The sequence below is a fragment of the Lepidothrix coronata genome, unplaced genomic scaffold, assembly GCF_001604755.1.
Source record: "Lepidothrix coronata isolate B3197 unplaced genomic scaffold, Lepidothrix_coronata-1.0 Scaffold24, whole genome shotgun sequence".
Taxonomy (NCBI): Eukaryota; Metazoa; Chordata; class Aves; order Passeriformes; family Pipridae; genus Lepidothrix; species Lepidothrix coronata.
In genome coordinates this window covers 2,761,429-2,778,446 of record NW_016690204.1, presented here as the reverse complement: position 1 = coordinate 2,778,446, position 17,018 = coordinate 2,761,429, and the positions used below count along the sequence as shown (strand labels likewise).

General features: G+C 46.8%; 1 protein-coding gene across 3 annotated transcripts in view; it reads right to left on the bottom strand.

The window, feature by feature from the left end:
* Window positions 1-974: 974 nt before the first annotated feature.
* The window catches only part of LUC7L (LUC7 like), a 17,049-nt gene continuing 1,005 nt past the window's right edge, over window positions 975-17,018 (bottom strand). The window contains exons 2-11 of one of the 3 annotated variants that reach the window (XM_017808898.1): window positions 16,499-16,593; window positions 11,767-11,865; window positions 10,951-11,061; window positions 10,324-10,467; window positions 9,741-9,917; window positions 8,968-9,056; window positions 4,605-4,634; window positions 3,574-3,738; window positions 2,490-2,551; window positions 975-1,220 (exon numbers count right to left, since the gene is read on the bottom strand). In XM_017808898.1, the coding sequence (XP_017664387.1) occupies window positions 2,524-2,551; window positions 3,574-3,738; window positions 4,605-4,634; window positions 8,968-9,056; window positions 9,741-9,917; window positions 10,324-10,467; window positions 10,951-11,061; window positions 11,767-11,865; window positions 16,499-16,593 (938 nt within the window). In that variant the 3' untranslated portion in view covers window positions 975-1,220; window positions 2,490-2,523. The remainder of the gene's footprint in view (window positions 1,221-2,489; window positions 2,552-3,573; window positions 3,739-4,604; window positions 4,635-8,967; window positions 9,057-9,740; window positions 9,918-10,323; window positions 10,468-10,950; window positions 11,062-11,766; window positions 11,866-16,498; window positions 16,594-17,018) is intronic. The other 2 variants (XM_017808897.1, XM_017808899.1) reach the window with 2 other exon arrangements.

Genomic DNA, 17,018 nt, shown 5'->3' with positions numbered 1-17,018 from the left:
TGCACGGGGTACTGACACCGGGGAGCCGCGGATGGAGGAGGGGAGGGGGAATGCTGGGCCGACCCGCACAGCATCGACGGACCCCCCGGGACCGGTAATTAACGGCCGTAATTAACCGCCCCGCCCGGCTAATGAGCAGCGCCCGGCTCGGCGGGACACAAGGGCTTCACTCGCACAACTCCCACAAAACGCCGACCCTGGGTGGCGACCAAGGGCTGGCACAGCCGGGCTCCTTCCTGCCCTCCTGGGACACAGACCCGGTTACAGATCAGCGGGCGCTGGGACACCTCCAGCCGAGGCACCTCTGCCCCCTTCTGCCTCCCTGGCCTTGGGAACACACCAACGCTTTTGGCTGCAGGTCAGAAAGTCCCCCAGGGGAAGCTCTGGCTGCAGAGTGCACAGTAAACAGCCAGATGAAACCAGCCTCGGTCTCCCACTGCTTTGCTCACACCCACTGTCTGATCTGTAAAGGGACTAAAATCAGACCTGAGCCCATTTCAGAAACGTGCTGATCTGGTCACCCTCACAGCTTTCAGAATAAATCAGGGCCAAATTTTACCTGTCTCACCTCAGCTGGACAACTGAGGCAACTCAGGTGCTGGAGACATAAAAATGAGGTGGCTAAGCACTAAAAGGGATTAAAAAAAAAATTCAGGATTTTATTTTGACATACATAAACAAAAGGAAAAATAGAATAAAGTGAGGACCAGCACTACTGGTGTGCTCACAGAGGGTCAGGGAGGGCTTTTGGGAAGGGCTGAAGCATTACAAAGGTCAGGGCAGCTCAGGGCTCCAGGCACAGCACGGCCCCAACCACTGTCAGGACAAACACAGGGTGTCCACACTGGCCTGGGCTTAAAACCATCCATCCACGTTTATTTATTCCTACTAAAACAAAACCCTGTTAAACAGTACGTAACTCTTGTGTTCTCTACAAACTCACAGCTATCTGCCAAACAATAAAAACCCCAAACTACAAAAGATGAGTTGTATTCAGTAAATATAAATGGGAAAATTTAGGCTTTTGTGTAGAATGTTTATCAGACTATTTACAGTGCAACACAGATCGTTTTTGAGTTCAGATCTCTCCAGCTTCTCTCTCTTCTGACCTCTTGGAACGAGATTTGCCGTTTGTGCTCTCGTGCCGCCTCTCAGAAGAGCTCTTGTCTTTCCTCTCTCTGTCTCGGGACTTTTCTCTCGAAGACCGATCTCTGGAAGATCTGAAGCACAAATGAAACCATCTCTATCAGCTTCACAGCTCAAAACTGTCAGTCACTCACAAAGTGACACCACCTTTCCCTCTCAGGGCTGTGGGGCAGCACAGGAATGTGCCTACAGGTCCCCAAGGTGGCAGCTCTGGGCTCTGTGGGGTTTCCATGAGGGAACACCGGCTCTGGACCCTCTGTCACTCCTTCCTCACAGTGATCCCTTCAAGCTGTGGCCCCAGGGGCTCTCTCAGGTTTTCCCTGGGCCCCTTATTAGTTTTCTGGGATACGTTAAAGCACCTGCAATTTCTTCCTCGTCTCTGATTCAGCTCTGCCCGTGCCTTCCAGAGTGGTTTTTCATTTTGCCCTAAGCTTTCTGTTCACCTGCTTTAAATACCAACTGGATTCTTTGCTCCCTCAGCCCTGCGCTTTTCATTTTGCATCCTGACAAACACTGGCCTTGGCAGCATCCCGAGTTCAGAATCGGGATGACACAGATTTATATTGTACATCTTTTCATGGCCCTGCCCAAGTGACAGCTACACATTTTCAGCAGCTCTTCCCCGTGTCAGCCCACACAGAATTAAGCAGGAGGCTTCATATTGGGTCCAGTCTGAAAGGCTGTGTCTTGTGTGATTCATGCCAGCTTATGGAATAGCAGAATTCCAAGGGAGCTGATCCTGAGGGAGCTCTAACAGCCCATACCCCTTGGCAAAGGTGCCCACATTTTACTCCAAGGCTCAGTACACAGGTTTTTCCTTACAGACACAAGAAGAGCCCCTGGCAGGTACCTCAGAGGTTCCAGCTTTCATTCTTGTTGATTGTAAGGTTTGAAAACACTTCACAATTGATAGATCAAAACCTTACAGCCCTTTGGTGTCACATGAGCCATTTAATTGTCATTAAACTCTGTCATTTAACCAGAACACATCACTCTGATGAGATTAACTCTCTACCTGTTCCCACAAGAGCACCTGCTGCCTGCAATCCTCCTACCCCGAGACCTCCAGTTCCTGTGACACTCTTTCTTTCTGCAAGTGAGACCTCAGACCAGCAGAACCTGAGGGCTGGTTCCGTTAATTCTCACAGTGAAAAGAGAAACTAAACCCTTTTCAGGAAACAGGATTTTCCTGTTTGTTCTCTTGTTTTTGCTTTATTCTCTTAAACTGATCCTGGCCTGTCCCCAGATCTCATCAATTTTGTGCAGGTGTGTCAGTGCCAATCCCCCTGCAACTTCGATGGGCTGGTTTGGATGTGACCAAGGGTTCCAAAGTAATCCCTTACCTGCTCTTTAGTAATAGTTATTACAGGATCTTCCTCACTTCCTAATTGTCCAAACTTCTTTTCTTTATTTTTCATGTTCAAGACAGATTTAAAAAAGCACTTTAGTATCTCAGCCATTGGAGAATCAACAGTATTTACACCCCCCCTCAATTATTAACAGGCTTATTTTTCAGATCATTATTTCCCTCCCCTTCACCAGGTACCTTTAAAAGCTGTTCTTGCCCCTCAGCTAAAGTGACACAAGACACACAACAATAGGTTTGTTTCTGGAGTTGTAGTCCAGTGGCCTAATCAGGTGAGACAGTGCTAAAGCACTCCTCTATTAATCAGGAGTATTTAAAAACAGCCAGATCTAACTTCAGCAAGCACCTGGAGATAGACTTGCTGCTGGGCTAAGAAGGGCTGTAAGGAAATGCAGTGATTCCATTCAGTGTTTCTAATACTCCTACACCCTTGTCTCATCCTTCCTCCAACACAGAGGTTGTTCTGCTGAGTTTCACAGGAGACTTAAAGCCCTTCCTTGAACTATAGTGCTTCTCCTCAGCAATAGGAGAATTGTATACTCCTCCTGGATTCCTTTTTCCCTCCCTCTAGTGCTGATTCCTAAAGAATTACCTCTCTCTCTCTGTCAAGCAGCCTTCTAACAGACTTGCCTGAGACCCCAAATCATACACTTCCCTCCCCATGCCAGCACTGAGAGGAGGAATCTGGGAAGCAGAAGGTAACAACAGAAATGTAACTCAAAACTGCCTCTCAGTCACTTGGCTTTTGCAGACCCAGGGAGGCTCAGTTAGCTCAGACAGACCTTGGTGCTGCTTCTCATACAAGAAAACCAGGAGTGTCTCAAGGCTCAGCACTGCAATCAGAGAACCAATTCTACCTGCTGGACTCTCCTCTCAGCTGGGATCTTGCTTTAGAGTTACTGCCCTCACGTGAGGCCACTGGGAAATCCTGCTCTGGCCCAGGAGCTGGCCCAGGCCCCGGCACAGGCCCCTGCAGCTGCCACTGAGAGCCACGGGATGGGGAGTCTCTCTGTGAGCCAAGGGCTCCCCTCTCCAGAAGCACTCCTGCCAGGAATACATACTTGTGTTTTGAGCTCCTGTCTCTGGAGCCCCGGCGGTGCCCTCGGCTGTGGCTGCGGGAGCGGCTCCGGTGGCGCCGGTGCCGGTCCCGGGACCGAGAGCGGGACTTCCGCCGTTCCCGGGACGCCGACCGGGAGCGCCTTCGCCGCCTCTCCCGGGACCGTGACCTGCAGGGGACACAGGTTGGCTCAGGACACAGGCAGTGCCTGGGATCTGCACACCTGAGCCCACCCCTCCGACATTCCCGAGTTACAATACCCAGAGCATCAGCACTCACCCCTCCCCAGCCACATCCCTGCCAGCACCCACACCCCTCCTGCTGCACCTACCAACAATGTGCCAATGGATAATACAGTTTTCTGGGAAGTTTATATTAAAAAGCTCCCACCGTTATCATAAGCACATGCCAAGGGCAGAGCTTACAACCCTGCCTCACTCAAAGTGTAAAAGCAGAAAAGAGGCCAAAGTAAGTAGCCTGTTTATTTATTTTAAATTTCCATAACCCTAAGAGAAGCCTCCCTTGTGAAAGCCCTGCACTTTAGAAGCAGATTTGTTTCAACCTGCTCTAAAAACAAGAAGGATGCCAGAGGGAGATCTCCAGGTCCATGATCACACAGAATGCTGTCACACAATTCAGACACACTCTTCCAGAGATGTGGGGGATTTAATCTTGCATCAGTATTTTCACATCTGAGGTATTACACATGTAACAGATATTTCAGACATTAAAACTATGGAAGTATATCAGTATATGCCTTGGAAGAGGCACCAAGGACATTCCTGGACTCACTCTGGAGCACACAGACCCCATCCTGACCAGGCTGCACAGCCCCTGCTGTACAGCCCAACGAGGGACACCAAGCTGAGCAGCACCACTGAGGTGCCCACGCTGTAGTTCCCATTTTTTTCAGGGATTAAACCAAAGAGACTGAGGCACTGAGTGAACTCCATCTGTGAGACCCAGGAAAAACCTCAGCAGTTAAGACATAAACACAAACAGGCATTTGGTAGAACTGTAGAACTGGGCACTCACCTTCGACGATCTCTATTCCTTGATCCAGACCTAGAGGGAAGAGGAGAATTAAGTGAGAGAAGTTATGATAAAGCCAGTGGGTTTTCAATAGAAAAACTCATCCACGCTGGCAGCTCTTCACAGGAATACAGCAATACCCCAAGTGATGTGTCAGTTTAAAAAAAGCTTGCCATTAAAACATTTAATTAGCTTCAATTTTGTGGGCAGTGAGAATTTGTCAAAAACTGAAGAACTCTGTGGAAACACCAGTTTCTGCTTGCAGAGCTTTCTGTCACAACAGAAAAGGTCTAGAAACCAGTTCAGTCTCTGATAAAGCATCACAATGAACCTTTCTAGGTTTACTGTGCACGTTTGTTATATATCCTTTACCCCCTGCAGTCTAACATCAGCTGGATCAACTCTAGATTTTCAAGAAGTGCCACTCTCCAGTCAGAAAGACACTTGACAGATTTCTGGTTTTGGTTCTTTTGAGGCAGTTGTAATTTGAAAAGGTTTTAGTAAAGAGAAAACAACACTTTCTACCTCACTGTATTTGTTTAACAAATATTAGAGGGAAATCTGCATCAATATTTTATCCCTGTCTGGGAAACCTGAACTAGAAAAAAAGAAGGGACACAGCCAAAAGGGAAGAGCTGAGAAGTGACAGATATAAACTTGACAATCCTTCATCCCTGACTTAAAAAGCACTTGAGAAGAATAATCCAGGCCTTACTATTCTTTCTCACATTTCCATGGCTTCAGAGCTCACGTGTGGCACTCCCAGCTTACTGCTGTCAGCTTTTGACATAAACAATGTCACAATTCTCTCAACTTCTGCAGCACCATTACTCAGCACCACTTAAAATACCACAGCACGTGCAAGACCCGCCCTCCCTCTTCCTCTGTGGCCACATCTCAGAGCCAGCTCATACCAAACTGTCACGTGCTGTCTGAACAGTCTGGTTTTGCTTTAATTAAGAAGTGGCTGATCTCCCTGTTCAGTGACTTAAGAGACTCACTCTTGTACCTGCTCCCCACTGCACAGACTTACAGGGGTGTTGCAGTCACACCCCTGGCACTGTAGCAGATGTGGCTGAAAGCTACACACAAAAATTTAAGAAGCAATAGAGAAGTATCTGTTTTAATAACATCATTTAAAACCACACCTGGGTAAGACACGACTAAGCAAATCAACATGCACAATGAAATGGGGTTGGTCAGTCATGGTAGAAAGCAAAAGAAACCCCAAATTTAGAGGGGAATTCAGGTAGGACTGTAAACAAGGTGGGGCTGAACTTGGGAGTCTGCAAACGAGCCATGCACTGAGGCAACACACAGGACCAGGTGAAGGAAAAGCTGATAAACCAGGAGAGCAAGGCAATAACCACACACCTATAACAAAACCTGACGGAGCAGCAGGACCTCCTGGAGGTGCCTGGCAGGCAGATGAATTGTTTTGGTGGTTGCAATTACTCCAAGTTCTTAATGTTCTTTTCATCCTGATCACTTTATTCCGAACCACCAGTGCGCACATCCTCACAAAGCCCTTCCACGTCCCCTGAAAAGCCTGGCTGCCCTCCCCTGCCTATGATCCGAGCAGGAACATGCACGAAAAATTCCTGATAATCATTCCCTAGAGTCACACTTCAGATTTCAGGAAGTATCCAACAAAACAGCTCTTTTCTTACTAGCCTGAATCACCAGGAGACAAAAGAAGACTGCTGTCCAGAGGAGCAAGAGGCTGAGCATGTCTATTTTCTTTATTTTTTCCTCTTTCTGGTCTCTGTATCACAGACTTTGTGCTGAGTTTCATAATCTGTCTTTTGTGCAGCCTAACACAAAGGAAATCCATTTGGCATTTGGACTTGTTTGCTGGTGTAGCCTGGAGGCAAACACTGAGGGCTGCACTTCCAAGCATGCCACCTCTCCACAGAATTCCAGTCTTCCAAGATTACTGGGTACCCAACAGCCGCCAGCAACACCAAACAAACGACTTGTGTTTATTTACCACTAAGTGTGACAACCTGGTTCACTCATTCCTATGTGGAATGACAGTTTATCGACAAATTAATAACAGCTGAGAGAGGCAGAGTTTCACAAGGGAACCCACAGGTTCCCAGAGTATGTCACAGTGCCTGTCAGTCACCAAAGACTCCCAAAGTCAAGTCACACTCTCTCTTACTGAGTAACACGGCGAGGATGCTGCAGGTGAGGATATGACAAGAAGAGTTCTGCAGGAAACATGTTTCCTCTGGTTCCTTAAAGTATCAGGCTCTGGATAAGAGGCAGTTTGAAAAGTGGTAGAAGTCACCAGTCAGTTTTTGATGGAGAAGTGCCCCCGTGAGTATGGTGTGCACAGCTCCCAGCGGGTAAGGGGCTGGGAAATCTGGGATGCAACCTCAGTTCTGACACTGGGAAAACTATTGTCCTCCTTTGGGTCAAGCTCTCATTTTGGAAAGGCAATTAATTTGACCTCCTCTGTATGGCACTCCTGGCTCCTTCATAACAAGTTTTCTCATGGTATCTGAGCAGGGGAGCACACAGGTGCCTCCACACAGAGCCAGCCATGGTCTCTAAGCAGTGTCACACACGGAAGCAGCCAGAACTCAGACTTTAGGTCAACTCAATGCAGTTCTTAAGCCCTTCATATTTAAAGCCATAAATAAACATTCAAAAGCCATCTTCAAATCCCCTCATCAGGTGCATCCACACATGAACTACCTATGAACACAAAAGGCTCCTTAACGTTCAAGAACTGAGGGTTTGGGGATTTTTTAAAAACCACAAAAACAAAACCCCAGACACACCACAGGAGGAAGAAAGGCAGCGTTTTTGGGGAGATGCGGATCAACTAAGAGATCCAGAGGATTCTTCCTGAAGGCAACTCTCTTGAGCAATTTCCACACAGAAATGACCTCCAGGAAGAAGAGGCACCACGGAGACAAACTGAGTCCAGATCAGGTACAGTCCTGCTGTGGGTCTGAAAGAGCCTGTCATGAAACAGCTGCATGGGAAGACACTTCCCATTTCACTTCCACCTCTCTGACCACTGCAGCAGCCACAGCAGTCCCTTTTGATGAACTCCTGCACTCATCAGCTAGTTCCAGATTCTGCAGCTCCCAAATTTAACTGGATTACTGACAGTCTTGCATGGATACCAGGAAGTTGGGAGGCTCTCCAGAAGGTGCTGTTCAGCAGAATGCTGCAGCACAAACTGGCACTTCATATCCCACCAGGCAACCCACAGAGAGAAAACCCATATAAAACACCCTAAGTGATATAATAATATGTATAATACATAACAATTTGGGGTTTACATCTTTCACATTCCATCAAAATCACCAAGCCGCTTCATTCCAGTGTTTATTTGTCAGCACTTCCACTAATTAGAGCCAGAAGCCAGCACCATCTTAGAGCACAACTCAGTTATAAACCTCATCTGCCTCAGATAAACTCTCTCTTCAGCTGACACCAAAGGTCAAAAGGAGCTCCCCACAAGCAGGAAGGTTGGGGTTTTTTTGATGCAAGAAGTACAAGAAGAGAAACACATGTGGTAACTGAGGAGATGTTGTAACAACGAGAACAGCATTCCCACCCTGCCACTTCCTCTGCCTGAGCCCTGCAAATAACCACCCTCCCCACACAGGCTGTTTAACTGAGCTGTTTACACACAAGGTGCCTCTTCACTTCAAGTACAGAAGAAATTGTTTTTCCAGTTCAGCTGGCAGGAAGCAGAAAAGCTTGTCCTGAGAATACCAACGTTCCAGCCACTCCCACTGCTCAGGAATTACAGACATCTGAGCAGAAGGTGACACACAGGGCCACAACCACCAGAAGCAGTCACACCTTGGGATCTCTTGGATACCAAAGCTGTGCCAAAAGCACCTCACTGTTACTGTAGAAAAGTTTTGGAGCAAGACAGGCAGCCCCCCATTTAGCTCATGGATACCAGCTCCACACTGTTGTCACCTATGAGACTAGAAGTGAGGAGGGCTGTTCAGGGAATTTCTGCATGACCCTTTTGAGCAGACTTAGTCCTCACTCATCTTGAACTTTCCCACTCAGATGCATTGGATGAGGGTATTTTATCCATATTCAGATTCCCAAGGACAGGGACTAGCCCAATATAAGCCTGAAGACTGCAGGGAGCTCCCATCTTTCAGACACACAATGGAAGTTGAGGCAATACACATACAATCACTCTGTGGTGGGGCTTTGTGCATGTGTTTCCATCTTTAACTGAATCCCAAGGTGCTCACACAGTATCCAGAGCTCATCCAACAGCTACTCCAGCAGCAGATGCTGTGTTCCTGCAATGCTAAGGTACGAAAAATCAGACTATTTAAAACCCAACTTCACAAGCCAGCTGTCAGGTCCCACTTACCGTCTGCCCATCCTCTCCTCTCGTTCTCTCTCCTCCCTCCGTCTCAAACGATCCTGGTTTCTCTTCTCTTGCTTTTCTGCCACAGTTTTCTAGAAAAAAAAACAAACCAGTCCACATCATATTTCAGCCATACAGTCACAGGTCAGAGATCTGCAGGGAGACCCTTCCCAGAGCAAGACAAAGAACCATTTCACTGCACTTTATGGGCTACTCAAGATCTCTATCAAGGTTTTCATTTTCCTCAGTCAAGGCACTGACCTCAATATACTGAGGGAGGCACAGGAATCACAGCTCTTACTAGAGCAGGCTAAAGGTCTCTGTTTGCAAGCAAGGCCCATGCCACAACCCATTACAAACCTCTTCAGAAAACTCCTAATGGCTTTAGCTACTCAAGACCTTTTATGCTGACGTGAAACTTCAGCTCACACACTATGTGAAACTGCAGTTCCAACATCTCATTAAGAGGCCTCAGACTGACAAATTTCAGCCATATCAACAACAAAAATACAGGTGACTGTACCAATGCTCTAAGGAATAAATGACAGCCACGGTCTGGTTTGACTGATTCAGAGAGTAGATATTTAGTTACCCAGAAAATACAGAACAGAACCCAAGACGAGGCTAAAAAAGGCTCCATTTGAAGTTTCAGGGATTCTGCAATTGGAAGATTCTGAGCTTTCACAAGCACTCTGCCAAGAATTCTGTATTAATTTATTAGAAGCGTTCAATGTCTTCGAAACTACAAAGAGAAGGTTTAAAACAGAGAGGATTACCCTCAGCTGATCCAGTTTCTCACGAATCTGAATGAAACCCAAGTGTAATTTGCCTCCAAAGTGGTCAGCAAGACGCCGGTCGTTGTCATGGAGACCCAGATATGCTGAACAGACTTCACACACACGCAGCTTCTGCTGCTGGAAACTGGATGCAGGCATTGAATTTCGGTATTCCTCCTAAAGGGAGGCAAGAAAACCCACACAAGTGTCAGGGAAGCCTTGCATTGTCACAACCCTCCAGGGAAACCCCTGCAAAGAATGGCTTTCAAGAATGAAAACCCACCCCCACACAAAGGAGGTGCCACACAAACGCTCTGTGGGCACAGCTAAGCCCGACAGCCTGTCCCTGCAAAGGAACAGTGACCAAATATTCCAGAGGACAAAGCCCTCCCCGCCCCAGTCAGCTCTCTGCACTAGAGAAAAGTTTCTAAAAAGCTTTTTATCCACTGCCAACTGCTTGCTGGCACATGGCTGAAACTGGGAAAGGAGGTGCTGGCAACACAGGGGCAGAGGTAGGAAGTGCCCAGCTGTGACACATACTCAGCCCAGGCCCCTGTTCCAACCCACAGAACCAATGCCATACCTCTGCCTCTTTCTTTTTTGCCCGGACTTTCTCCACTTCCATCAGGATCTTCTGAGACTCATCAACATTTCCTTCAGCTCCCAGCTGTTCAGCTTTAGCTAGGAGTTTTCCAATGTCTTCATTCAGCTCGTGTACTTTCTCTGCCTAAAGAGAATAGTTAGTTTTTAGTAAGACAAAAATGTGATAAAGCTTCCGGGAAAACTTTTCCCTTCTCTTTAAAAAATACTGTTTAACTAAATCAGTTGCTGCAAGATGGCCCTAAATCTCCAAAAGTCAAGAGGCCCAACAAAAGGGATTGGTGGGCCAATCACAACAGTCACCAACACCTGGCAAAGAGAGAAACTGGGCATGGAGAGGACATCATCAGTTCTGCTGCAAACAGCAGCACATTTCTGGCTTACAGGACAGTACAGAGTCCCCAAAAGCAGCTTCAGAAATGTCCTGTATTGGCCCAGTGAAGCAAGTTCCCAAAGAGGAAACTCCATGAGCATTTGCTAAGTAAAGAGATAACAACCATGGGATGGATTTGCTATTCTAAACCATCAATTATCAGTGGTGTCAGAGACAACAGAGCACCACAGCTCCCACACAGACTTTCAGAACCAATGTTTAATGAGAGGCCAATACCTTTGCAGACACTTCAGCACTGATCTCTTCCTGTGTCTCAGCCAGGCGTTTCTTGGCCAGTTCTGTTCTCCTATCACACTCTGCAATGAAGGATTCCAGGTGATCCATGGCCTGCATGATCAGACAAAGAATTAGGAATAAAGATGTTCTCCATGCCAGATATACCTTTGACAGCCAACAGCCATCTGGTGCAGTCCTTCTGTAATGCAGAAACATCTCAAGAACAGATGCTTTGGAGAAAAAGAACAACAAATGACACTTTGCAGAACAAGTAACATTTGACCTGTGCCTGGAACCTGACCCAGTTCCTTGACTCTGACACATCACAGGATGCTCACATCAACACTGCTTTGCACTTGAATTTCCAGAGCAGGAGCAACAAGTCCACAGACAAAAGCACTGGAATAACATGAAAAAGGAAGACAGAATTGTTCTTCCCCTTGATCTGTTCCATCACAGAAAGCTAAATCTAACAAAAGTAAAACCACTGAGCAGAAGGGTTTTAACGTTAAATCCCCTTCTGGGACAGGGTACCAGGTTACAACGACCTGGTACAGAGCAGCAGGTGTGGGATGCAAGGAATGCCAGAGGAGCCTCCCAGCTAGTTGAGCTAATGGGGGATGATGGCAAGTGCCATAATTACTTGTACAGTTTCAAGTCAGCAATCAAGCCATAGTCAGGAAGGGGCTGCACATCCTGCACTGGTCACACATCAAACACCATGATGAGCTGAAATGGTCACCGAGTTCTACTGCTCAGCTCAGTAACTTCAAGAAGCATTTCCCACAAAAGTAACTAAAACTTCTCCATACTCACATCCAGCTCAAAAAAGAGGTCTCTCTCTTTACTTGCAATCTCATAATCTGCTCGCAGTGCCAAGTCATGGATCTTTGTACATTCTCCCAGGTCCATTCGCTGTGGGAGAGAAAAAGGAAGACTCATGTAAAAACCCTCTGTTATAGCAATAAGCAGCAGATCCTTAGCTCTTGCCAACTGCATCACATCAAAATAAAGTCTTTTTAGGAAAAGCTTCCTTCTAACCTATCAGTAATACAACTAGCCAGAAGAAACACATGCTTGCCAGAACCCCTTTTCTAGGTGTTCCTGGAACAACATTAACACACCCCAAATGTTATAAGACCAGCCCTACTCCTGCTTTAGGTCATAGCACAGCCTTAGAAACTGCTGTGAGGGAGCTGGGTCTCCTTCAACACGGCACCAACTGCAAATGCCTCCTCTCATGGAGCCACAGCAAAGCAAAGCATACCTGCACCCTGTTTAAAGCTCACCTGGAAATGCACATCTGTGAAAGGACAAGCCCTAATAACATATTGAAAGATACAAAATGGTAGGACAGAAACAATGCTTCCTATCAACAACAAATGGACTTAAAGGAATAGGGGTTACAGCCAGAGGAAATGCACAACCCCACGCTCAGCAACAACAGACTCTTAATTCTACAGCCAGCCCCTTCCCACACCCAGCTGCAGCCTGGCATTTTAAAGCCTGCCCAGCAAAGCTAAGTCCTACAAATAAGCCCATTTAATGAGAGATTTAAGAGCATCTCCCTTCCCAGAAAGCTCTGACCTGCATGCTGCCCTTCCCTCCCACTGCAGTCAATGCTATTTAAATTTATTTTTCCCCAACCCAGTAGTTAACAGCCACATGAACCCAAGTCGATTATGCTCTCGAAACAGAAATGGCATTTCAACATTATCAATTTGTAACAAAGAACATTTCTCTTATGGTAGAGAAAGAATATGACATTCTGAAAGCCAAAATAACAAAAGCCCTAACTGTGAGCCACAGTAAGAATGGCAGGGTATGTGTCAAGGAACACCCCAGCCCTCCATCCTCTTCTCTCCCAGTCACCACCAGTTCCAAGGAGCCCAAACCTGCACACAAGTGTCAACTCACTGAACTGCAGGAAAGAGCTAAAGTGGAATAACACAGAATCCCTGTGGAATATCACAAACTAAAGCTTATGGGGACACTTATGTGAAACAATGCACTTGAACAGCAGTGTTTAGCAAAGAAAGCAAACTCCACCAGGTAAGACTCAGGTTTGCAGCAGTTATCTCTTATTAGCTTTTCTCTTTTAGACAAAAATAAATCAATTCTGGATGACTTGCCACTATTTAGCCTTCCTCATTTTGCTCAGATTTACCAGAATAAGGAGGCCACAGGCTACAGAAACAGACACTGCATCCAGAATAGTCCTGCTGAGCTCAAATGGTGGAAATTCAATGCCTACAAAAAAATCCCCATGCTGGTACTTTCAGAGTTTGATCATGTTCATCTTCAGGCAAGCCTCTTCAAAGAATGCTGGAGAGCTACTGTTATTTTACCACAAAAATAACTCTTTCTATGATGTGACATATCTTTTATTCTCCTGGTCATTCGACTGACATCACTTTCCAAAACGGGGAGAAATTAATGATATTAGTTGTGATTGCCACAGATCACAAATATCCTTATCTGAACTTTTCTTGCAAGCTGAGCCACTTAACCCCATTTCACAGAAGGGTCTCCAATCCAAAACTTCAGACGAGCTGACAATGTGCACCTGTTTGTTAAAAGGGGAGCACATTCAGGTCTCACCAGCTTACAAACCTCCAGTCTTCCTCCAAGTCGTTTGGGATGTTCTAAGGCAAGGAGATTTTCACAGGTATTGCTCACATGAGGTGAGACCAGCAGCCCTTCTGCCTCAAAGCATCCTCTCATCCCAGGGAGGGCTGTCACCACTCAGCCTTTCCACAGACATCACAACGTGCTCCAGTCAACACTGGCTGGTTTGTAACACAGGTGACCAGCAGAGCCTGAGTGAAGATTTAACCCCCCATACCCACAGACTGAAGACATTTAGATGTCACTGGTTAGTCCTGCTCACATCTCCTGAGCAATCCACATTCTGAGGTATCTCTTATGTTCTCTGCTGAACTGCTACCTCACCACAGAGTGAAATTTCCACAAAGAAGGCTCTTTAATAGTGATCAGAGCTGCAGAGTTTCACCCAAGTGAAAAAGGAAACCACAGACGCCCCCCCCAAACAATTCTAAAACCTACAGATTTCAGCTCACTCATATTCCCCTGTCAGGGACACAATTAATTCCCTGAATGTAACCTCCAAGCTATGTTCAACCTGGGCAGCTTTCAGACTCATCTGTCCAGTTCTTAGTGAAGCTGAAATTCAGGAGGATTACCAGCTGTAAATAAGTTACACTGGTTTTCCTTGGTCTCTGTATGTAAGGAGGAAAATTTTGGGAGAAGTTAGTTTAGTAAGCCCACGGGTTTAGAGAACCTCTGTAGCTTATTTAGTGACGGGTTTAAACAAATTTCTGGAGCCAAAAAGAGAATAATCACAGGAACAATCCAACTTATAATGACAGCTCTTATGACCAGGGACGCTGGTGCACCTGAACAAAGCAACATCAACAGGCCTCCTGCAGCTCTCAGGAATATTCCAGAGCTTTACTGACAGCCTGGACTCCTCTTAACTCTGCATCTGAAGGTCAGTAAATGGGACTCATTTCAGTGAGCACAGCTACCCAAGAGATCAGCTTCCTGCTCGCCTCCAATCAGCCTCCCACCAAGGAATGTCTGCACACACAAAGGATGCAGCAGGAACAATGCCTTCAGGGGGAGGATGCAACACAGCCAGCACCAGAAGGCTTGGAGCATCTGTTGGAAGTTTCCAAGAGATCCAAGGCCCTGATTTCTGCAGCAATACACCTAGAGATGGGTGTTACCCCACCCAGCTGAGCAGAGCACCACAAGGTGCCAATGGAGCTGCCCAGGATCACAAGGAGAGCCTGCACGTTCCAGCTCAGTTTCATTCCATGCTGCTAGTGCTGACAGCTGAAATGTTGTTCCTGTTCTGGACATCACATGTGCTTTCAACACAGATCTGGGCCACCAATACTTTTTCTTGCCCCCAGGAACCGGCTGAGAGCGGTGCAGAGCTCCACAGCCACTTCAAGGCCACCACAAGATCACCTGAGTGATCCACAAGATCACTTGTGCAGGAGCAGTTTTATTCCATCCTGTTCTTGCAATTGCTGAGCACAAACTCCACAGCAAGAGGGAAAGGACAACTCCATCAAGACAAGTAACACCAGAAGCAAGAGAAACAGATTCCTCAAGGTGCTTCCCTGCCCTGGGAAACTCATAATCCACCCGAACACCTCAGACTTTGGCACCAGCTCCCACAGCCACACACATCACGTAGTTCAACCCCTTCAATTCACCATTTACCCTCTTCCTGGAAACCTGCCAGAAGAGGCAGAAGGCAGCCTGCCCCTTCGAAGCACCCTCTGGGCCCCAAAAAACTGCTGTAGAATCTCGTGTCAAAAAATACACCCTGACCACAGTGACCTACACGAAGGATGGAGGTTTAAAATTCTGAAATGGAAGTGACATGGAGGCTGATGGAGCAATCACTGAAAAACATTATCTGAGGTTCAAATGAATAAAAAATCAATACACAGAGGTTGGTATTCAGCTCTTCCAATCTTATTCAGAGGCAGCCACTGAGAAGCTGAAGTTTGAGCAGTCAGAGCAGTGGCAGCTTTAGCTCTTTCTAGCAGTGCTGCCACAGTCCTGTTACAGCAGTGACACAAGCAGGGCAGCAGTGCCAGCCCGCCCTTTGCTGGAGATCCACAGTGTCCAGCCAGCTCCCAAAACAGCAGCAGGAAGGACTATAAATAACCACAGCATCTTTAAACAACCTGGGTAAGTGGATGGGCACTGGGAACACCACAGCATTTCATGCAAACACTGAGGGTGAGGGTGGATTTCAAACACCCCCATTCACCTCTGTCTTGGAATTCTGTAACACAGCAACGGGGACAAGACGTGCAGTGTTTTCTTTCCCAAGTCCCAGCTTTCATCTGGGAGCCCAAACTGAACACTCACCTCACTGTTAAAAGCCCACATCACCTTGTGCTCTCAGAGGGAGCACGTGAGCCAAACCTTTGAACACTGGCCAGCCCTGTTCCCACAGGGAGCAGTGAAGGAGCAGAGAACTGTGTGAGACCAGTGGGGCAGAGAGACACAAAAAACAACCAGCTCAAACAACCCACGTTCGGCTGGAGCTGTGACCTGCCATGGCCACCCCACCAGGAATGATGGAATAGCTGCTGTTCCATCAGGAAACATCAACATGGTTGGAGAGAGGTGACTGACAACCTCCAAGGACTATTGCAGCTGCTAAGAAAACACCTGCTAAGCTGAAGATGCAACAGTGAACTAGAGCATCCAGGGCAGCAGCCGACCTACAGTCTGGGAACCACTACAGGACAAGTTTTAGGATTTGACCACCTCAAACTGCTAAAAGAGAAAGAATTTTACAACTTCACATGGGATTGTGAGGGGAAAAGCATTTCAAGTGTATCTTAAGAGCTCCTGACTTCAGCAGTTTCCATACACAGTTCACAAAAGCTGGAATTAGGATTGTGACTGCTCTCTCCTAGAAGTCACCCACTCTGCCCAGACGAGATGTACCAACATCCTCCCCACCAGAATTCCTTATGACAGAGGCCATACTTACTGTTCCAGCCAGGATATCATGGGGACAGCAATCCAGGAGGTGGCTCTTGCAAACACGATCGTCTGTAAACTTCACCCTTTGTCTGGTTTCATCTCCTGCAATTCATGTGTGGTTTAAATAAGGAGACATTAGAACACCAAGGGAACACAGGCGTGGGCACGAGCATTTCACCTCAAAATGCAGATTAAAGTACTTGGTGCTCCTGCTCCCCAAATCTACTCAAAAAAAAAAACCAAACAAAAAAAAACAAACCAGCTTAGAGGGCAACAGGATATTCTGGAACACTTATAATTGGCAACAAACACTGTTTTAGCATTTATTCATCCAGGACACCATGTTAAACACAGTGCTGGCGAGCCAAGCAACGTCCAAGGCCTGTCATCCATATAAAGAGGCAGCACAGCCAGAAGAGAGAAAAGGAGACAGACAGGCTGGCTCCCAGCCAAAAACTGCTAATTTTTTTCCACCCCTTTTTTTTTTTTTTTTTTTGCTGTGAGGAAGGGGCAGGAGATACCAAACC